We start from the raw sequence: 24,435 nt of genomic DNA on the forward strand, positions 1-24,435 counted from the left end.
TATACACTGATAAATAACATTTTCAACACTGTACAGGCCTATTTAAAATTTCCTTCATGAAAAACAAAGATAATTGTGAACAGAATTAAAAACAAAAATTTGATGACGAATCGCCCTGATGATGGAAGCAGCAAGGACCTCTGAAACGTCGGTAAACATCTACCAGACTACACGGCGCAACAACCCAGAAGACAGCAATCTTCAGACTCACCGTCGTGAAAACCTCAAATCCTACATAATGTGACGACGTCTCAAACACGCAAAATGAAATTGTGGACACTTAACAAGCAGAAAGCTGAAAATCATAAAGAAATATTAAGATTTAAACACGTAGTAGCCTACACATAAATCCATACTTCATAGAACAGAAGCTTCCTTGAAAAGTAAACAGCTAGCCGGTCAATAAATTCCCATCTTTTAAGAAATGCGGGTGTTCATTAGTGTGCTTACAAAAGCGCGTCAGTGGAGGCTATTCTCAGCCAGCTCAATCTATCAGCCCCAGCCCTTTATTCACGTCTCAATACTAACCCCTCATCTGTGCCGAGGTCTTCCAGTGACATCTTTTAAGGTCTTCTGACCAAAATATTGTGTATTTCCATTATGCGTGCTACGTGTCCGCCTAACTCATTCTCCTTGATTTCATTATGCTAACAAGCCTATTCAGTAAACTTAATAAATCATCAAATCAAACGCATTCGGTTCCTCACATGACATCAACAATAACGCCAAGATTAAAGAAAATGGAGGAGAACAACATACGAGCTACAATTTTTATTCTGGGAACATGTTTGCAAAAGGTCTGGCTTTGATTCCCGAAAGGTCATTCGGAATTATCACACCTTGACAATCTACCTGACGTCACTCAACCATCTCTGGGTCTTCTGCTGTGGTAGAGACGGCCGGAGGGTAAATCCAGCAATTACCTTCACCCACTATCCACGTTTATTAAGCGCCCCGCTCACTTCCCTCATTCAACAGACTCCGGTGTGGACATGAAGGCGACAAGGATTTAAGCGATAGATAGTCATTTTATTTCACACGCACGAAATTGCTTTAGGTAATATCTAAATACAATAGGATTTCAATAAATACCAAATTTACGCGACATACATTTTTCTTACAGCTTCGTAAAAGCCAAACTCTTTCTGCTCTCGAATTTTTGTTTTTCATTAATTTTCAGACCTACTGCCATCACACATGTCAAGTGTAAGACAACCTGTTTTCCGCGGATTGCAAACATTTTACTTCGAAGTACGTCACAAATTAACTGTCTACCATCCAGTCAGATTCAGCCCAAAGAACGTTACTACTTCAATTTTTATGTAACATTATTAATTACATGAATTAACTTCGAACAGCAGAACAAGCCCTTCTTGAGATGATAGCACCCCAGCTAGTCAATAAATTCTGTGTCGTTTATGAATATTAACGTACATTACTGTGTTCATAACAGCCCGCCATTGGATCCTCTTCTGAGAAACATTCTTGTGATCTAAAAAAAATCTCCGAAGTGGGTTATTTCCTTAACATTTCCCGAATAAAATTTTGTAGGCATCCTATGCGTGCTACGTGTGCTGCCCATATTATTCCCCATTATTTTTCTATACACAAACAAAAGTAAATTAATTTACTACAGCCAGATAATTTTATAAGAGGACTTCGTATTTCTCAAATACATAAACATCTATTAGCGGCGTCACTGGCCTTAGAATAAGTATTTGCTGCTCATTAATTCCCCGCATCGTTACTTCTGAATAGTATCTGGCACAGCAGCCTTAGATGCCATACTTCACCATCATATGACTAAATAAAAACACGAAACATGGTTACAGTAGTAAAATTAACGGCATTTTAGGCCATCAGCACTGCAGTACGCCGCCGGCGACGAATACGCGCGTGTTAATTCATATGCTTGTGATGATATGAAGTTATGACCACTGCTAACACACATATCTTAACATCAACAAATACTTTATACTGGAAACTATGTATTAAACCATGTCTTATTAATACAAATATGTCGTTCATAAAAGTTTGGTCTCGTTAGTATTATAAATAGGCACCCATAATTTCTGTGCACTTAACTTAAACGCAACGTGAATGAAAATATTTATGGGCATTCATGAGCACGAACACTTACTTAAAAGTAGCTCGATTTGACTTTAACGCTGTTAACCTCGTAACCTTAGAAGGTGTAGGGATTTCCGCGCCCTTCTCATTTTGTTCAAATGGGGCAAATAATCCTGTATTTCACCACAAGCAATTCAGAGGAAGGTACGGACAAATGGAATAGTGTAACAAAAAGCGTACCCAATTGGAGAAATAATTAATGCTGAAGAATATAAACAATTATCAAGATATTTGCATTTGCAACATACATAACAGCCAAAATAAATTTAGAATGAAACTGATATTAAACATTTGAAGCCGAGACTCGTCTAACTAAATATTTAAAATTCACTCCGGAACCTCAAAGAAGGCACGACACAACGCCACGCTGTTTGCTCTGAGAATCATACGGAACCCATTAACACTGCGCAAAATACAGAATTAGCGACCATCAAAGCAGGTGGTACACATGGTCACCACAGTCGTAGGTAATTAAGAATTTTGACACAGCACCGCTGAAATACCACCATTCGCTCAATAGCACATCATATAGATGTAGCACGGCTATTTAATAAAACATGTGAAAACCTTTGACATCAAAATATATACGTTGTGTTAGCTTAGGACATAAAACAGCAATGAAAGAGACTCACACTGCCACGTTCTTTTAAGACCATGCAGCAGATGTTATAAACATAAGCTACCTCTCACATTTATATTTCACAGGTCACAATATCACCGGCATTTCTCTCATTCATAACGGCGTCATGACCCATGGCAATTTCACATCACACGTATCAACACCTTCATGGAAACTCAGACCTACAGTTTTTAAACACACCCAATGTTCCAGAAGTTACAGTAGTGATCATTAATTAAGCAAAGCAAACGCAACTTAGGTTTAATCATCATCTTCACTTCCGACATTTCCTGTTTCTGTTTCAGCCTCCCACAGCTTATGCGGTAAACTCACACAACTTAGATACATTAGATGGTTGTCTTCTGGGTTGTAGCGCCGTGTAGTCTGGTGGAAGTTTGCTGAGGTTACAGAAGTCCTTACAGCCTCCATCACTTGGGCGATGATGAGTAAGCACGGCGCTACAACCCAGAAGACAGCCATCCTCGAACTCATAGACATAAGAACCTCAAACCCTATTTAAACACTTTAATATCTGTCATGACTCAACTGCAGTACCAGACCACAGACGCGACCAGACAATCCCAAGTTCAGTGACAGCAGCACCCGAAGCTTTAGCACAGGCGACACCAAATCCGGCCACAGGGTCATCCATCTCCCATCGTCACAACAATTTCCTACGATTCGTGGTAGCAATATTTCCCAATCTCCTCTCAGCTACACAAACGTTCCAAAATTCGGTACGCAACTGATTTCCCATCCAAGATCTATGTCCAGGACATCATCACCTATTTTACTTCACTGACCAAACAATACTACTGAATACAACAAACCATCCAACTCCAAGCAGCAGAGACCTTCTTCAGAAGCCAACTGTCGCTCAGCTGGTCAAACAATTAACAACCTTTTACAGAACCCGATGGTTCATCATCCTTCAAAAGATCCTGCCAGACATCGGTCCCTGTTCTCAGCCAGATGAATCCAGTGCACAATTCAATATCGCATTTCTTTAATAACATCCTTTCAACATGGAATTCCAAGTTCTCTTCCCTCATGATTCCTACCAAAATCTTTTGCGTGTTTCCAATCTCTTCCATGTGTTTCAAGCCCTGCCCATCACCCCAATAATATTTGACTTCGTCCACGTCCAAGGCCCTGTTATACTCATGAAGAAGGAGGTACTACGTGCGTCCGAAACGTAGGTATCTACCTAGAATGTCGTTACAATCCAGCAGATAAACATCGACATAAAAATTCTGAAAATATCGCCTTGGTAGATCCACATATTTCCAAAGCACAATGAGCCTTCCTCTACATACGAGTATGTATGTGAATGCGAGTATAGCGCACTGAATATCACCCAGCATCGAGTACGACTTTTCTCCACGGTACAATTACTGGCCACATTACGATTCACTGCCATTTTATTATAAATAACACGAATTTTCTGTCATATCGCCGTGAGGATCGTGAAACTGCAACGACTTCATTGGGAACAACAAACAACTAGCACTCAGCCTCGACGGCTCTCAAACCCGGAATTCACGAACAGGAGACGAAGTGACGACGCACTACATTCTTATCTGACAATACAACATCGAATGGAATACTAACATTAATGACACCCACAGAACTTACATGTTTCCGTCCAAGGACGCGACAAGTCTACGAACTCACGAAATACCTTACACGCCTGTTGAAATCTTTCATCAGATTTCCCCACGAATAGACTACAATCGATTATTTTACATCCATTCTTCCATGAAACATTTAACAGAAAGGAGATACTGCAGGTAAGGACAGAAAACCGTTCTTTGAGATAAAAATAAACTTACCATCACAGATCCGTTGCTCTGTAAATTTAATATAGACGTATCACACAACAATAATGATTAAATATGACTGCACTCACTGCCACTTCACACGGACCGATCCCCGCCAACAACACGATAACCCCTTGTTATATCGGCAACTTCTCCGACGCAGTAGTGAAGCCAGTAAGCATTCAAGATTTATGAAGGCTCTTCGTTCTGAGGCCATTACGACACATCCCAAAGAATAACAGCAAATTAAAAAGGAGACAACACGTAAAATAATTATGTTTTACCCACTTATGACTGTCACAGAGCCGTGATCCAGTTTGTTTATAAGAAACATGTGAATGCGTCATATTTCATTAAGTTCCCCTATCCGAAAAAGTTGATGGCCTTGTTACAAACAAACCTAGATTTTAACTAATCATCACAACGTATACTGAGATACACCGTAAGACAGTTTTTAAGGTAAAATAATACCTGAGAATAAATGTTAGTGGAAAGATGCGAAGTCATGTAAAACCTGTAAGTGAATGACAGAATTACCAAATATAATCTTCGAACCCAGCCACAATCATTATTTGGAAATTCCCACAGCAGCAACAGATACAATGACAGAAATTTAAATACACCAAACCAAATAATTCATACAACACGTGAATTACGTGACTAAATTCGTCGAAACAATTAACACGGAGCAGGAAACTGTTTAATAAATACATAAAGAGGCATCAAGCTAGATGGGCGTATAAACAAAATGGCTACTTTACTGGAGACTAAACTCTTACACCTACTTTGTATGACAAATATGTGCCTGAACGCAACTCGTTATATCTCTCTGTACGGCAGAATAAGCATTACGCCCTTCTGGTGTGCCATACATTCCAACATTTTATTGTTAGACAAAATACATCCAATTATGCAAACATGTTGATTCGCTCATACAGCAACATTCTTAAAAATTTAACTCCAAGGCTTAAAATGAATGGCACGTAGGACTACATTACAACAATAATTAGACTGTGAACTGAGTGGTCGGAGAGAGATCATAGTTCGACATTCCAACAAGTGGTTCACCGTACAATACGTTGCTTTACATGATTTAAAGTAAGTACTATAATTTATGTTTAAAATTATTGTATCTACAAAACACAAGCACTAGGCCTACCAATTTTCGAATTCAACACAATTTTCCGAGAGAACTACACTGATATGGTTCAAAAATCCAAAAAACATGGGTATTACAGTATCAGATTGCTCATCTCTACCGTCCGTGTGTGACTTGCTCACACGAGCGATACTCGATCTGAATCACGGTCGGGGTATTACAATCCCGAGGGCAGCGAATCGGTACAAAGACCACAAAAGCGTCTTCCCGCTTCCTTTAACCAGTCATAGTTGCTAATTCCCTTTATATCCCATATTACCTTACTTAACGTCTGCAGATTATACAGCTCCATCAAACAACACTCTGAAAACCATAAATATGTTTATGTTAAAATCACACGCCGGCTAGTTACAGGCACTTCAAACGACGCACGTCTCTACCTAAGCGTACATTCTGAGACTTTACGGGCTTAAAACATTTTGACAACTTAGACATTTAGACGCTTCATTATTAAGAAGAGACCCATATAACGAGCTCATTACAACCACTTTACGGAAGTATCTATTACGTTTCCATACGCAAGATAACGGGAAGGCGAATATTACACTCGCAAGACAATATGAAGACGTCAAAAATAAAACCGACTGGTAGAATTTCAGTAAGACACGTGCACAAAATTCTATTTCAATCCTACCATCTTCCCCATAAATGTATGCATACAAACATAAAAAGTAAATATAAGAAATTGTAATAGTTTATTACCACAACTCATTTATGCGTGGGCATACAGAAATTTTACGAATTCACAACATATTTCCTTGGAATCAACAAAGGACGGTCGCGTAAACCAGGTCTGATACCGTTATCCGTTCACACTGAATGCATCTGACACATTTATAGATACATGACGTTCATACAAGCAGCGAGAGAGAAAATAACAACAAACAAACTCACCTCAGACGCAGAAGTAAAAAAATATTTGCCATAGTCTGACAAACGACTGAATTAAGCAAGACAGGTTTAATTCTGTGTGATCAAAATGACAGATTCTACGTCAATTAAACCAGTAAAGTAAACGCCAATTACTGCTGTACACAACACAATGGAATAAGAGAAAACAAAAGACCATCTGGCAAAGCTGCAGGCAGAACTTAAAAATATTAGCAACATCAGCACCAATAGTTGTCAGGCCTAAACAATAATACATCAGGACAAGGAAAAATAAAAAATTCAGAATCGCAGACTGTAGAAAATTCAAGAAATATGAATGTTGCACAATACAAACAACAACAGAATTCTGAATCACATTCTCCATCGGACAACGTTGAAGACGCAGAATAAAAACACTCACACTAGCAGACGACGACGGAGTACCGCGGGAATTCAAATATCAGATCTGGGTCTTCCGAACTCAAAATCAGACTATTACAGAGGGTGAACCTGGCTGAAGATGGTGACAAGATCGCCCGCTTACACAGTGAAAATCATTACAGTAGTTGCGAAGTCTAAATGTGAAGACAAGAATTAACTACATGGATCATGTAGGATTTGACGTTTTCACGGCGATAAGTCTGAAAATTGCTGTCTTCTGGGTTGTTGCGCGGTGTAGTCAGGTAGAAGTTTACCGACGTTTCAGAGGTCCTTGCTGCCTCCCTCCGACCATCTCAACCTAGTTCATTTATCACCCTAACACTATTCACTAAGTAAATTATGAAGTTCCTCCCCGTGAATCTTCCTTCAGTCTCCCGTTATTACCTCTGTCTTACATCCAAATATTCTCCTCGGACATTCTCAACAGGTGTTCTTCACTCAGTGTGAGAGGCCCATACCTATACAAAACAACGGGCAAACTTAATTTTGCAAATTTTAAACCTTACGATTTCAGATAGGAGACCGGAGAACAAAAGAGTCAGAAATAAAATGTCGCAAGCATTCCTCAAACTTGATCTGTTCTTAACGAATACGAAAACGCATTTATAAAGACAGTTATATACTACTGTTGTCAAGAATAAAGTTAAAGCTACATTTTCGTTTACAGTATGGAACTATATAATGACAACCGTCAATTCTGTACATTACATGCAGTTTCATTTGCACCATTTCCTTGTCGCACAATATCTAGATGAGTGTAGGTAACTCAGTTCTGGCGCTAGTAGCATATTACTGCTCACACAAGCCAAAAACCAGCCTGACAGTGATTAATGATATCTACTTGAGAAACTAAGACTGCATAGTGCCCACAGTTGTTGTAGACATTCGGGTATATAAAGGTTATTTTCGCACTATGCAACATAACCTAGAAAGCGATACCCGACGTCCATACAAAGCGTAGCAGTTTCAAAGTCTTTGGTCTCGGAAGCAGTTTGATACCACAGTAAAACTAACGCAAGCGCAATCTCGTTTGATAACGAAGCCTCCTGCTTATGAGGTTATGTGGTTTCTACAGGAACGTCACTCGTGCTGTCGGGGATTTTATCTTTGAGTCAATCTCGAAATAACCTATAGTTGGCACCGTGGTGGGAGAAAGTAAAGTATCACAAAATGTAGTACGAAAATTTAAATTAATTACACATCTTTTATCACAATCATAAATTTCAATTAATACTACAGTTAATACCGAACTATGTATGCGAGTATCCATTTATGCAACTATGTTAATCCACATAAGATAAACAGATAAGTTCATGCAAACTTCTTTTCTTTCGGGAGCATTTTAAACAGGCTCAAATAAGCTTGTATGCTCTTACGTAAAGCGGCCGTTAAAACTGTCCGACAATTTTTCGTGAAACAATTAGGATTTTATGTTTTCACGGCGGTGAGTCAGATGATAGTTGTCTTCTGGGTTGTTGCGCCGTGTAGTAGGGTTCAAGTTTACCGACATTTCAAAGGTCATTGCTGCCTCCATCACCGCCCTGACTATGGTTGCAGCAAGGACATCTGAAATGTCGGTAAACTTCTAGACTACGAGGTGCGATCGGAAAGTTTCCAGACTGCGCGTATACCAAACCCGTATACTTATCTCAGGTATTAAATTCATCCATCACCCTCGAAGTAGTTCCCCTGGGAGTGAACACAACGATCCCAGCGCCGCTGCCAAGCCTGGAAGCATCCCTGGAAATCTTTCTTTGTCAGCCTGTCAAGCACCATCTGCGATTCTGCCTGAATCTCTTCTATCGTCTCAAATCTCCTTCCCTTTAGCTGAATTTTCATCTTTGGGAAGAGGAAGAAGTCACACGGAGCTAAATCCGGCGAATAAGGAGGGTGCGGGATGACGGCCATGGTGTATGAGGCCAAAAACTGCCGAACTTTGAGGGCGGTGTGCGCTGGCGCGTTGTCATGATGCGTCGCATGTGGAGTTCTTCCTTTAGAATCAGCTGACAGGTCCCATAGCCTATCGCAACAATGTCGCACAAGTCGTTGATGGTACGACGTCGATCTTCGTGAATGGCCTGCCGAATCTTCGTAACATTTTCGGGCGTTGTGCTCGAAGATGGTCGTCCAGAACGCTCGTCATCATTGACAGAGGTTCGGCCATTTTTAAAACGTGAATGCCACACAAAAGTTTGTGCACGACCCATTGCGGACTCCCCAAATGCTTGCTTTAGCATTTCATAGGTTTCCGTAGCCGTTTTGGTGAGTCTTTGGCAAGAGATTCAGGCAGAATCGCAGATGGTGCTTGACAGGCTGACAAAGAAAGATTTCCAGGGATGCTTCCAGGCTTGGCAGCGGCGCTGGGATCGTTGTGTTCATTCCCAGGGGAACTACTTCGAGGGTGATGGATGAATTTAATACCTGAGATAAGTGTACGGGTTTTTATAGGCGCAGTCTGTAAACTTTCCGATCGCACCTCGTACACGGCGCAACAACCCAGAAGACAGCCATCTTCAAATTACGTCCTCTTTCATCAGTATTAAGCCATTTACCATTAAAACTTCCAGGCCTCCACCCCGCTTATTCGTTTTCGAACGTTTTATATAAATGGTACGGTCTCCATGCCAGTTCAGGACTACGTAAAACATATTACCTACACAACCTGTTAAATACATACCGTTGTATTCTGAGCGGGAAATGCTAATATTGGGAGAAGAAACAGCGTTATCAAAATATTCCACCGACTGTATAAACATTCATACCGGAATGATAACACGTATGCATCTAAGGTATGAAATTAATTTTCTTAAGCGACTAATTACTTGACATTAATCCTGTAATTGCGTACGGCTTACAGACCCCAAGAAGCTGTAATAACTTACACCGAACGTCGCGTTCGAGTAGTTACAACTCTTGCTTTATACTGGGAAAGTAGTGGGTTAAAACATCGGGACAGAGGCTTTTCTCAGTTACTTCAGACAACTGAGGGAACAGTACCTTGAATTATGCCCCGACAGCTTTCTACCACGTGAGCTTAAATTCATCATTCGCAAATCATCGTACTATTCGACGTTAAGTCTATAATTGTTAATACAAAAACAATTAAAACAAAGCTTGAAAGCATATTTTTAACAAATCATTCCATACAATTTCGCATGCCAAGTCAAACACGTAACTAAATACAGATTTCACTCCATCGACATGTAGTTATTTTAAATTCAATACAATTCGTCTTTACAGCGTGGACATACAAAAACAAATGCATTGTGATACAACATGGCAGGACCTAACACTGTATGACACTTCTGTTGCCCTCAATTAATCATGACAAACAAAGGTTTTTGTCTTTTAGTATTCAAAGACGGCGAGTTTAGCAGATTTTTAAAACCAAGTTCTTTGAACCATTTTCTGTTTAAGAGTTCTCAATCTCATTCTCATGGGGAAAAATGTTTCCACTTAATGGAGCCTACAAGCAATGAAATAATACGAGATTCATGATGGATAAATCTGCACAAAGAGTAAATAGTCTTCGAATACCTTTTCCTTTCATGTAATTGATTTTCCACACAATCCGCTGAAGGGGATTACAAGACACCTTCGCCCTGTTAGAGTAATCACAACCACACACATTTGATATGAATCCTCACAGATTCAACAACTTCACACTGAACACATAATTTCAAACGATTACACACAAAAATATACTAGAGTGGAAAGTAAATATGTCACCGAAAAGTAAGAGTCACGCAAAGCGAACTAACATTCCAAACCTCGGCACTAAACGGTGGTCAGCACTTAGCTAGAAGTCCCGTCTCTTTGCCCTCCTTGGGAAAAAACCTCAGTGTACATCGGGTGGGAGGCTGGATGTGTCCAACATCCGATGTGAACGTTGTGACGAAAATAAAAACCGTGCCCTGGCGAGAACCTGCCCCCAAAATTGATTGAGCTACCCTGTACCAGTTGAAAGTATATCTACAAACGTATGCACTATATAATCAATTTTGTATTAAACCTATTCATAGTCTATATCACCAAATTCAGATGCATGGACCGGCTCTGCCTTGACTGCCAATCTCACATAACTCAAACTCTTTCCACGCGCTCGGCTTACTCATCACCCCGATAATGGAGGCAGTAAGGACCTCTGAAACGTTCGTAAACTTCTATCAGACTACACGACGCTACAACCCAGAAGACAGCCATCTTCAGACCCTGCACCAAGTCGGGTAAAACTTGAATTAAAATACACTACAGTTGTTATTATGCATCGGCACACAACATGTAGATTCAAATTATTTCATGACATAGCTCAAAAGAGTACAACAGTGGAAGAAGTTCGAGGAATAAATTACGACCCCTGTTTTCCTTTTCATCAGGCCCGCCCAACCTGTAGCTCGCGGAGACATTTGACGTCTTTTAACCCTTTCCCTGGTAACGGCACGATACAACGCCTAAGTAATTCCACCCGTTTCCCGGCAAACTATGAAAGTAAGTTACCACCAGTTCTACATTCCCAAGTGGCCCTTTCATAAGTCCTTATTGTTGGCGGTTCTACTTTGCCAGGATTAAAACAACTTTGTCAACAATTGCCGACGTGTACTGTTTCGGGGATGTTTCCTAGTTAACGAACTGCAGATGCACAGGCACCAGCAGCGGCTTCTTTCTGATATTATCATTGCCAGTCTTATAGTGCAAAATCACACCCAAGTTCAAATCGAGGCAATAATTTTTTTAATAAAGGTTATGAACTTTTTATGTATGAAGACATACATCACATTACTAATTCATTTTGCAAAAATGTGCTAAAAATAAACACATCCTAGCCTAGGTTGTAAATTGCATTTTTTTTTTTTACTAATTTTTCACATTATCATCAGTACATATTTATTGTAAATAATGTATATATCATTATTAGATATATATCATTACACGTATACAGTCCACATTTTATGTATTGGACTACATGTTTCCCGCACAACAAAAAAGGTTGGGCCTTACATACTTCCACGTTAGCAGAGAACCCAGCCAATGTTAAGAAATATAAACCGCTCGTAATAACAATATAAATTGTGATATTACGTAATCCGGATATCTGAAAAATGCCTAATACAGCCGAACAAATTTTGAAAGCATCGCGCACACAATAGAAACAAGAAATTAATCCGACATTCAATGTTTACATGCCAATAAGAAAGGAACTGGGGCATACAGGCCTAACACAAAAAAAAATCTGCTCGTTAGAGGAGGAAAACATTAGGGACGTAGGAACAGCGTAGCATTTTTGGGGCATAATTTTGATCATTTTGAATGGCATGACAGGTCTTCATGCACTGTATCCGTTACTACTGTCCGATCTTAACCAAATCTGGCATACGGCGGAAAATTTCAGTGAAACTCCTGAATATCAAATGTCACAGAAACCGATCAGCCGTTCTCGAGTTGTTGCTTGCGTTAAAAGCGGACGGAGCGAAATGGGAGTCCAAATGTTTGCAAACACGGCTAAAAATACTGTATGTAAACGTAAAACTGTCCCACTATACGCCCTGTAGGCGTTTGGGGGAGAACGGGTACAGATCCTACTCATTCTTGACCTCGGCACCAGATGGGGGTAAGTGGTTAGCGTCACGCCCCGGCCGCGCTTAACCCCCGGTACCCGTTGGATAGGCCCGAGAGCCGGTCTGGTCGCAGAAGATTGACGAAAAATCTTCTACTCCCGTCGGGGATCGAACCCCGGTATTCCAGCCTGTACCTAGTCACTATGATGACTGAGCTATCGAGCTTGTATAATAATAGTATCTGGCAAATTTATAGCAGAGAGTAAAGTAAAAAGTAAAGTTTGTCCCACTATACGCCATGTAGGCGTTTGGGGTGAGAGGAGGTATAGCTCCTCTCTTCCTTGACCTCGGCACTAGATGGGGGTGAGTGGTCAGCATCACGCCCCGGCCGGCTTTACCCCCGGGAAAGGACCCCGGTACCCATTGTAGAGGAGGCTGGGTGGGCCCCAGAGCCGGTCTGGACGCAGAGGCTAGAGGAAAAATCCTGCCCCCATCGGGGATCGAACCCCAGTCGTCCAGCCCGTAGCTAGTCACTATACTGACTGAGCTATCCCGGCTCTTATAGCAGAGAGTAAACTAGTATAATATTTAAAGAGTTCCAGCTAGATTTGTCACAAGTCAAGTGTGACACATTAATTGTGAACCTAATATGTGAAAATACAAATATGAAAGTTTAGAACATTTCAGAAAACAATCAGCTAAATTACTATAGCAATTCAATCTGATCTTTCTCGAGATATGAGAACATCGCGCAATTTGACTCAAAGTGAAGCTTAATAGTCTGAAGACAACTCACAGATATTGTACTGAACACAGTTTAACAAGTTAAAGACAGGTAATTTTCTTTAATTACAGAAGTTGTTTCGGAGTGTGCAGTCCTTTCTACACGTCTACTGTTCGAGCTGCACAAAGTTAATGCATTATACGGGCGTAATATGTATGCATGTTTCATCTACGAACTGCTCAATATTTTAAGAATCTACCATTCAGTTTTCTAGAACTTGTTTGGTTCTCACTGCTCCAATATAAAGCCTACTTCAGATTAAACTCATATCGAACTTTATCGACAATTTCGGATCATCGAAGAATGTTGAAAGCTACATAATTGTGTACGTAGAAAGGGTCTCAAAATTGTATACGCGATTTAAGAAATAAACATATGTATGGTACAAATACGGTAGATACATAGATTTTAAACTTGTCTTACAACATGGCCAACAATTTTAAAAATCCATGAAAATGTGAAACTGGTGGTACTATGCAAGACAGGCACTAGCAATGACTTGAGAAATATCGTTCATCAACGAGTGGTGTTACAATTCACCCTCATGGGATTGGACTCCAGATTTTCAAAATTCCAGTAAAAATAGGTTACCCCGCTACACGCCATGTAGGCGCTCAAGGAGAGACAAGGTTCAGCTCCTCTACCCCAGTCGGGGAACGAACCCCGAACGTCCAGCCCATAGTCAGTCACTATATTGACTGAGCTACTCCGCTCTTTCAAAATTCCAGAACCACTTTCAAATTAGCTTTCGTTGCTCTATTTCCTACGATCTCCTACTATTTTACACCGCCAACGTATCAGTACAAGACATAGCATCTGATCATTACAATTAAGTGCATGCCACAAATTTCGGGCCACATTAATTTTGATCCCACCACGAGTACATGAACAGATACAGTCTATTAAAACGTGCAGGTCTATACAAAGAGCCCCCCCCCCCCTCAAATCACTGTCTAGATGTATACGTGTACACCATTAAAATCTACAACTTTCATGTGAAATTCTTTTGAGACAACATACCCTTATCGAAATACAAATGGAATGTTCGTTCCAATTCAGTGCCATGTAGCAACTATTTATCTGTTTAGAATGCTATATCTGTATTTGCAAAATTCTAACATCAAGTCTAATAAACTATGGAAGACCTCAAAAATATATTTCTGAAATATTTTAACGCAATGGTGCACACATTATTGCTCTTGTAACTATTATCTCCTGTTTGACATGATTTTAGTTAAAAACGACTGTAAAAGCAATGTTAAAATACTTGGGAAGGACAAGGTCAGAATCAAAATGGCATTCATGACGAAATTAACAGCAGACTAAATTCGAGGAATGTTTACTATCAATGCAGTTCGGTTACCTAAAATACACTAAAGTATATAACTTCACCTGTTTTTATGTGGGCGTGAACCTTTTTCTCACGTTAACTAAAGAACACAAACAGAGGGCGTCTTAAAACACGGTGTTAAATAGAATATTTGGATGATTTAAGAGAGATAAAGTGACAGAAGCATGAAGAAAAATGCATAATGACAGCTCCATAATTTGTATTTATCACCAAATATCAGAGTGGTCAAATCAAAGACGAATAAATGCCATGTAGCAAGCAAGGGGAGACAAGAAAGGCGTAACAATGTTCCGTTAAGAGCCCTCAAGGTAAGAGACCCCTCGGAAAGCCTCCGCGTAGAAGAGACGATAATATGAAAACGTGGTGTGCATTGAATCCACGTAGCTCAGGAGAGGGGCCGGTGGTGAACTCTTGTGAACACGATAATAAACCTTCCATTTCCATAAAATGCGGGGAATTCTTTTACTATCTGTACGACTATCAGTTTCTCAGGAATAATTCATGGAGTTTAGTTTTTCGTTCAATTTTTATGATGTAATATGTTTTGAACTATGGAACTAGTTGCATTGTGTTAGTTTATTACCTGTCACTCAGCCTCAAACACTGGCCTCATTAGCATTTTCCAGTCCTACATGACTGAGCAAAGAAACAACTGCTCTTACTTACTTCTTTACGAAACGCCTTAGTTCATTTTCTTGCCTTCGACGTATCCGATTTTTCTCCATGCAAGGCTGAGAAAATAAAGATCAATCAGCCTCACACAAGTTTACACATAAATTCCTACGGCGCTATTTACAGAAGAAAGTAGGTACGGTTTAAGATTACGTGCGGTTATTCGGTGATCTGTTTTATCTTTCTTACAGAACAAGTGAATGCTGGTTCCAGTGACTTTTTTAAAATTTGTTACTACGTGCAATATATTAAAGGCATGCACAATGTAGGAGTAAAATATTAAAGCATCTGTCATTTAATTGCATTACTTTCTACACAGGAATTTTCATTCTGATGTGTCAATACCAAGCTATACCCATACTTTAACCAAAACTGCAACATATTTAGCTCCAGTAACAAATAAAACAAAACTTAGAAGGAAATAGATGTCAATACATTAAAAAAATTGCGAAGGAGATTCAAAAGTAAGGGAATTACTGGAATATTTTCGTTGTAAGACTAGCAACACTGCTCAGTTCACGCTGTAACTCAAGGTCAGCCGGTAACATGATGCAAGTGTGGTTCAGTTGTAGTCTGTCCGTGCCAAGCGAGCATGGTGTAAAGATAACTGCTCTAAAAGAGCAAGCAAGGACATGCAATAGCGCACTTTTGATGTCTGAAGGAATGAAAGAGGCCGATATCTATCGAAAACTGTCTGTCAAGGATGGCCAGAACTGTTTGCCAAAATCAAGTGTCTACGACTGGGTCTTTAAAGGCAACCGATCGTTGTTGAGCAGACAGGTATGAACGCAGATCAACGAAAGAACGAACAAAACATGGAGTGTGTTCAAGCAATGATTCATTCAATGATTCATTCAATGATTCTTGGAAACTGTACGGGGTATTGTGGGCATTACTGCAAGACTGGGTAAAACTGTTCTTCGTCCCTGGTGCAAACCTCTAGTGTTGCAACCATTTTCATGTCAAACACGATCGGCATAAACGGACGACTGAACCAAATCGCAGCACGTCAATGTCTGACCTTGAGAACAGTGTTACAAATCACACAACGAAAATATCCCAATACTGACCTGACTTTCTGAATTCACCTCGTATAATTTTCTGGGTATATAGTTTTGCTATTAAACTACTGGGATAACTGGGGATTCTTCGCCCCCTCGATCGATGGCATTTGACTTCCAAATGGTTAGCCACCTTGTCTGCAACTTTTACGAAAAACGATAGTTATTATTTATCATACGGTTCATAAACATACTTACGAGGTTAGTTACAGTGTTTAATAAATCGAGTCTCTACTTTCTAACGATTAGTTTCAAGAAGTTAATTTTGGTCCGTGAATCTGCTAACCAATATCCCAAATGTAATAAAACATGGTACTTCATTCCCATCAGCAGCACGTTGCATAAAACTTCCAAAAATTGCATACATGTATCCTCCCTTTTAACATTCCTCGTATTTCTGAACTGTTTGCTGCTGTGGCGGGGATCGGTTGACAGACGAGCTTTTCGGGAATGTATTGACATTAGGTGGAGCCAAGGGATTATCATATCTTAGAACTCCTGCGTTATCACAGGCACCAAAAAATGGCACACTAAACCACGCACAGCGGGTTATCTTGCATGCCTGTTTTCAGAGACTTGCGGCGGCAGTTTGCTGTAATATTTCTAGCCTGTGTCAACCTTCAGAGTTTAAACGGAGAGATTACATCCATAGCAAGGATAAACAAACTCTAACAATTATTTTATCATTGCGTGCTTAACTTCCCTTTTGGAATGAAAGGAACGACTAAGCAAGGAAACAACAATGGGTGGAATGGATGGTGACATTCTGGAGCTCGAAGATGGCTGTCTTATTCATTGTTGAGCAGTGTAGTCTGGTAGAAGTTTACCGACGTTTCAGACTCACCACCGTGAAAACATCAAATCCTACATTCTGGAGCGCTATCGCGGTATCTGGTTCGGAATACTGAAGAAAAACACAAAAAATGTGTCATCGTCGGTCAGTTCCTTGGTCGAAATTCTAACTGGGTACCTCCCAAACCCCAACCAAACTGGATGTCGCAAAGTAAACCCACTGAGTGCTGTTATATTTCCACTTCTGATGACAGAAATTCACAGTTTCCTCACCTTCATCCTCATTCTCAGACCGAGATTTGGACAGGAACTGCATGTGAACTTACATGACAAGAGATGGCAAGGAGAAAATACGTTACCGACTGAGCCCACCGAAAAGCAGCCTTTTTGTAGTGAAAAAATCAGTACTCCTGTCCGAAATTTACTTTCGTCCGCATCTCACCAGGCTGCGAATACACACACACACACACACACACACACGTGAATCAATTGTTATTCTTGGTTTATTCAACGACGCTAGTTTATATAACGCCAAATGATAAGATAATCAGTGAATAATTATTTGCAAAATATGTAAAACAAGTGACCTAATTTAAAGCAGGCTCACAATATCGGCATTTGAATGAGGGGCTAAATTAAAGCACAAGAAACGCCAGTGAGAATAGCCGGTCTCCGGGCCGAGATCTGAACGTGGGACCTCCCGAACAAAAAGAACCAGAAGTTAATATCTTCCCATTTACGCCTAGGTCTCCCAAGCGGTCTCTTCCCTTCAGATTTTTAGATTAAAATGTCGTATGCATTCAGCTTAGTTTGATCAACCTAATGATATTTAATGACGAGTACAGATTATGAAGCTGCTCATTATGCAGTTTTCTCCACCCTCATGTTACTTCCTCCCTCTTAGGTCCACATATTTTCCTCAGCACTCTGTTCTCAAACACTCTTTCTCTTCTCTTCTTAAGATGGCAGACAAAGTTTGGTTCACATGTATACATGTATAACCGTCTATGGTTACACTACGAAAAGATTCAAAGCCGCTAATATCAAAGCCAGCCGACAGACACGAGAGAGCGGTGAGATTTCTGGTTCTCACTGCGGTATGACATTGATGAGACTTTGCGCCGTGCTGCCTCGCAGAAATTGCTAACTGCCTCCAGCATCAGGGCGCCCTTATGATGGTGGCAGTAAGTACCTCTAAAAGGTCGCTCTATTTGTATGAGACTACACGGCCCAGCATCCTACAAGACAATGATATTCAAGATCACGTGAGTAAATCCGTCCTCTTGTAGACGCATCTTACCTACTTATTCAACGTGTTCACATCGTTAACTTATAACAAGACTCGATTCCGTATTTATTTACTTATTGATATTAATAGTTTGGCATAAATTTCTGTTGTTGTCATGCTCTTTACACAAATAACATATCTCCTCGAGGTTTACATTCTTTGCTTCCTCTGGGTGCATGGAGATCGTAAACCAACTCTAGAACCAACAGGAAACACGGGAAGGAAGCTGAGGCAAAATGAAACTAACGTGCGGTGTGAAGACAGCCCACGCACCACCTGTTGCAGTTACAATCGGTTTCGAAGCAGCAAACAAGTGTAACTAAGGACCTGAATAAACAGCATTCATCCATCTATATGCGCGCGTAATTGATCTTGTTTAACACAACTTGAAGAATTGAAAACAACACTCGTAAACATTGGCGTGAAACCACTGGCATACTCAAAACCGTTACAAAAATCATACACTATATAAACAACCAACTGCATGCAACAAGCGTCCTTCTCGCGAAACTATGGTCAGTCAGACGGTGAGAAAACTTCAGCTCTTAACTGAACGCAAAGGCTCATTACTATGTTAAATGAACGCCATTGAACTCCGTTCTAAACCAGGTAAACACAGTCCACAACTTCACACCCTATTATTTTAGTTCAGTTCTAATATTATCTTCATTTATGCCAAGTCACCCAAGTGATCTATTTCCTTCAAGAAAATCATACAGTAAATATGAAATGCTAGAACTATTATCTTCGTTAACACATTTAATATGGTATAAATTAGTTTGTAAAAATGAAAGTTACTGACCCACCAATTAAAACTAAACTGCCCAGCCAGCTTGGAGAGATCAGTACAAACTTTGCTAAAAGCTTTCTATACTTTCCCAGTGTTCTGAAAGTCTGTCAAAAGTACCACCACCTACAACACATGCATTTCCTTCGCTCTGTCGCAATTACAGCACCTGCAAGATAGGTGTTTCCGAGTATGAAAACTCTATTTGTCAAACAATAAATATAGTCATAAAATGTAATACAAGAGCATACAAGGGCACAAACTCTATACTGTTTCTAGGTGATACATTAAACAACACATCTGGATAATTATGGTCCAAGGTCTCAAAATTTGTTCCAGGTATTAATCACTAAAAAACTTAAGACCTCTTTTAAGAAACAAATACTAACAATCTCTTAGAAAAAAACCTTTAAAGAGTTGCTTCATTCTGTACACTGACCTGACCAGTGCATATATTTTCACTGAACAAAACATGTTTGGATGCAGTTCTGTAATAAAAATATTAAAATGTTAATAAAATCAAAATTTTGCCTTGAGATATTACAAATTAGTCCTATGCTACTGGAAAAATTATTTACTTTACACCAATTAATAAAATATGACTGGACAGCTCAATGTATTTTATTTGTTTTTTAAAATTATGAACAAACTAAAAAAGAGAAAATTTGCTTTTACTAAATGTTGTTCCTAATTGCATATTAGAATAATAAATTAAGAAATGTACACATTGCATAATACTTCTGGTCAAACTGTTCTGTTATCAACCCTAGATTTTCAATTTGTGAATCACAATTTTTTATACTTTCACATAAACAGCGTAAAAAAGAAAGCAAAGAGCTGCAAGGACCCCTAACACAGTACATGATCAGAATCAGTCCAGTGCGTGTAGAGTTTTGAAATGACACAAGATAAAAACATCTTTTTACCTCAAAACTGTACAACTTAAAGGAAAGTGAATCAGGCATAAAATACATGTTCTATTCTTCTTTAAAACTTTTCTTCAAAGCACTGTCTGTTCCTTGGTGAGTTAGGTTCGAGCACAGATGCACTGAGATCCTCATCACATAAAGTGCATGTAGTAATGATTACTTTGGGTCAAAACTGGTATATGGACATGGATGGACAAATAGACAGACATGGCAAAGCTAGGAGGTAACATTTTGCAACTTCAATGTGAAAAGTATTAAAAATTAGAATAACTGAGTAAACAACATAATTAAGAAGACTTGGCAACTATACAATAAATTTTAAAACTGTGAGTTCATTAGTAATGTCAGTGGATACAATTCATCACATAATTAGATATCACATTATTACACAAAAGAGTTTAATGAATAATGTACTGTATATTAAAAAGTAAAACACACAGAGGACTACTTTTACTATAAGGTAGAGAGGATGTAAGGAATGATCATATGCACCTAAAGTCCTATGGATCCACAACTAAACAACAAAACTTTGTAGTATCAGCCACATAATGGCTTCTCTTCACTAAAATTCACAAAGCAGATAAAAACAAATGTGTTGTTTCTAAATTTCTCTCTGCCCTCATTTATCCTTATTAACGTCTCCATTTCACTATCAATTAAAACAACCCTTATATTTTCACATTTTGCATTCAGTTATCTCTTTGTGCTTAATGGCAAAAGTATGTAAAATATGTAAGTAACTTTTTGCATTGTAATTTCTTTTAATGTTAACCAATGAATGACTCAGAATAGTTTACAGATTTAGAATTTTCTGACATATGTCATAACAAGTTTTCTTTACCCTTTGGCTATGCAGAGAACAAATAATGCTAAACAATACAGACATGTCACTGTTAGATGGTATGTGTAATGTTGCATAAGTTTCCACAAAATGTTAAGAAACATGACGTCAGAAAACTGTAAAAAATGTGGATGTCAGTGAAAATTGCTATTTTAACCTCTCTCCACTAACAACGACAAGTATTTACAAGAATTTCCCACTTCTCGTGATTTCTATGACAAAAGTGTTCGGTTTAAATATATTATAACTCTAACGAATAGGATTTTATTTCAGATTTTAATTTAAATTTAAATATTACAAGAAGTCTGTTTGGGGGTGTGCATCAGCAGACAGGAAACTAAGCTACATGACACCATTAGGTTAGAAACAATCAAGTGTAAAACTACAGACACATTAATTACATCCTACTTACACTACCATTCCGTAGGCCCCTTCTCCAATGTACGCCAAGTTTGTATACCTCGGTCCTACTTCAAAAACCTGCCCTCGTACAACTTCCGCATTAGGATTCCCAGCTGCAGGACTCGCTCCTTCCGCCGCCATTTTGACAACTACGACAACTACCTTGCAAACATTTGAGACTTTTCACATCTGTGTCGCTAGCAGCGGAATTGCGTTTTGTTTTGCAACTGTTTTCATGGCAATGTGCTTGGTATCCGCATGGGTCGCTAGTTGTAAATTCTTGTATGGATAGAATTTGGTATGAGTTTGTAGATTTACACTCCTTTTCTAGTAACTTTTGAGAATTGAGTTTTGACTTATAAGAATGAATGCACCACCAACATTTGAATCATTCCTTTTATTCGAAGGTGAAAAGAAGTAAGTGTAAATTAAAATATCCTACATTGGAACTACTTACCATATGAACATATTTATGATAAAGATGCAATTTATTTACAGGATCATCAAAGAGCAAGATACGAAGGTACCAAATGCTGCGATATTCACCATCAATAAAGAAGATCATACACTGGGAAATATGATAAGAAAGTATGTTTTGTGTAGAGATTACAAGTGTGCCCAGATCAAGTACACTATTTTACAACTTGTGAGCAATTATCTCTTTGTTTGTTTTTTTCCTCTGCAGTCAACTGTTGAAAGATCCAAACGTCCTGTTTGCCGGATACAAGCTGCCTCATCCACTGGAACATAAATTCATATTGCGCATTCAAACAACTTCAGACTACACACCACAGGATGCTCTCATGCATGCAATAACCGATTTGTTGGCAGAGTTGTCCCTTTTTGAGGAAAGATTCAGGGTAAAAAAAGTCATTAATGAACTTCTAATAAATTATGGTTTTAATTATGTGAAACATTGAATGATTAATGTATGCTTGATTATTTTGCAGGAAGCAATTAAAGAGAAGAAAGAAGGATTGGATTAAACTAAACTTTTGTGACCTAGTCTTTCTTTGTATGTACTGTGGCGTGTGATGACTATAAATTTGTATAACATTTAATTTATAAAAACTTATTAACAAGAGACCTTGGTGAAACAAGCATGTTATGTTCAAGAGGATAAGGTGGAATAATTCACAACAGAATTAAAGATACCATGTCAAGTGTCCATGTGCACTGATTGTTTACCTCAGAAGAGGCATATCTTTTGATCCCTATATTAAGAGAAAACTGAAGTGAGACCTATGACAGTGTCAGTGTTGATACCAAGTAAGTTTGTGGCTAACAATGAAATTAAATCAAGGACTTCCTGTTCAGTGTTAAATCATTTTACAACAACTTTTGTTTGTTCCAGTTTTAACACCTTTTAAGATCATATTCCAGTTTACCAGTATTACTTACATTTAGTGCAGTCTAAATGTAAAATAAACTGTGAAAAGATTTTCAAACATTTTAAGTTTAGGACATATGGGGATCCCAAAAAGTATGCAGAAATGACACTTGACAAACACAGCCAGTGGATTAATGTAATGATGTACCTCAAACACAATCCACAAAGAATTTGTCTTTCTATGTAGCAACCACAGTAAAAGATATACAACATACCAACCCATAAAGAGATGATGACAACATGTTACATTAAGTATAAAGGAATGTGTTACAAACACCTGCACAAATTGTGTTCATTTACAAAAAACTGTGAACATATGAAATTTCTTTGTAGGTGTATGAGGTTTTAATTGAGGCATGATGTCATTAGGCCTAATCCATATCAAGCTTTCAGTCAGCAGCTTACATTTGAACCAAATACTTTCCAAGTAAAAAATAAAAGTATTATTGCAGTTAGACATTTGTTTATAATTGCAGAGGTCACAGTTAATCCATGGTTCTCAAACATTTAATTATGTGAGGCACTGCTAATTTTGCATCTTCATACCTCTATCACCTACAACTATTCTTGTCTGCCAACTTCAAAATCAGTAATTTTCAACTTTGTTTCCAAAGAGAGGACTACACTTAGCTTCTTTGCATTCTCATTTTATTTTGCACACAAAGGCACTTATCTTTTTGTAGTAATAAATTGAGTAAGAACAAAATCAGCAGAGAATTTGTTTGAAAACCTCTCACTAGATATGCTTCTGGTACACTGACACTGCTAAGCATAGATTTCTGAGTGACCAGAAGAGACACGACTCATAAGACATCATCATGAAAAGATATGGAAATAATGATGTTAAACAGTAGAAGATGGTTTCAGAAATGATCGATTGGAAATAGATAATGAGCTTCATTCAAACTGCTGCATTTGGTGGAATCTCAAAGTTGCAGCAGGAGTTATTTCATACAAAATGTTTGTGCTGACCAAATAGAAATACAGGTTTCATTTGAGATGAAAAAATTTCATAAATTAAAAAAGTAATATTAATTGGATTCCATAGGGTTCTGATCATGGTGTGATACAGTCATATTTATTGGGTTTTTGGACTCTGTCCATCATCCAAGGTTAAAAAGTGTACAATGTTTTGAAAAATGGATCCGTCTTAATCTTCAGGTACCCTTGGCCCATATGCCTGAAGACAACACAGTAAACACTGAGAAAACTAAATATATGTTGACCTCGTCACCACAATGCAGGGCAAAATCGTAACATAAAGACAAGCTAATGGATCCTTTGGAAATGTGGCAAATTGACAGTAACAAATCAGAATTTGATTTATGAGGAAATTAAGAGCAGATTGAATTCAAGTAATGCTTGCTACCATACAGTTAAGAACCTTTTGTCCTTTCATCTCCTATTTAAATATGTACAGATTAAAATATACAAAACTATAATGTTGCCTGTAGTTTTGTATGGGTGTGAAACTTGGTCTCTGACACTATGGGAGGAGCATAGACTGAGGGTGTTTGAAAATAGGGTGCTGAGGAGAATATTTG

At 38.7% G+C, this 24,435-nt stretch overlaps 2 protein-coding genes across 3 annotated transcripts in view; one reads left to right on the forward strand and one right to left on the reverse strand.

The window, feature by feature from the left end:
* Positions 1-21,685, reverse strand: part of rl (Mitogen-activated protein kinase rl) — a 124,791-nt gene extending 103,106 nt beyond the window's left edge. The window contains exon 1 of one of the 2 annotated variants that reach the window (XM_022059221.2): positions 21,512-21,685. In XM_022059221.2, the coding sequence (XP_021914913.1) occupies positions 21,512-21,642 (131 nt within the window). In that variant the 5' untranslated portion in view covers positions 21,643-21,685. The remainder of the gene's footprint in view (positions 1-21,511) is intronic. The other variant, XM_022059220.2, reaches the window with a different exon arrangement.
* A 26-nt stretch (positions 21,686-21,711) lies between these two features.
* Polr2J (DNA-directed RNA polymerase II subunit RPB11) lies at positions 21,712-23,346 on the forward strand. The gene is made up of 4 exons (XM_022059226.2): positions 21,712-21,918; positions 22,000-22,089; positions 22,187-22,361; positions 22,452-23,346. Exons 1-4 carry the CDS (start codon positions 21,866-21,868, stop codon positions 22,485-22,487), a joined length of 354 nt encoding a protein of 117 aa, XP_021914918.1. The 5' UTR covers positions 21,712-21,865; the 3' UTR covers positions 22,488-23,346.
* The last annotated feature ends 1,089 nt before the right edge of the window (positions 23,347-24,435 follow it).

The sequence above is a fragment of the Zootermopsis nevadensis genome, unplaced genomic scaffold (genome assembly GCF_977971745.1).
Source record: "Zootermopsis nevadensis isolate Lab colony 2312 unplaced genomic scaffold, Znev_1.0 Znev_ptg000094l, whole genome shotgun sequence".
Lineage (NCBI taxonomy): Eukaryota > Metazoa > Arthropoda > Insecta > Blattodea > Termopsidae > Zootermopsis > Zootermopsis nevadensis.

Excerpts from the sequence above, each read along its gene's own strand:
- Polr2J (XM_022059226.2), top strand. The coding sequence starts at position 21,866 with ATGAATGCACCACCAACATTTGAATCATTCCTTTTATTCGAAGGTGAA. Across the intron at positions 21,919-21,999 it reads TTATTCGAAGGTGAAAAGAA|GATCATCAAAGAGCAAGATA; the intron begins GTAAGTGTAAAT and ends ATTTATTTACAG. Across the intron at positions 22,362-22,451 it reads TTTTTGAGGAAAGATTCAGG|GAAGCAATTAAAGAGAAGAA; the intron begins GTAAAAAAAGTC and ends ATTATTTTGCAG.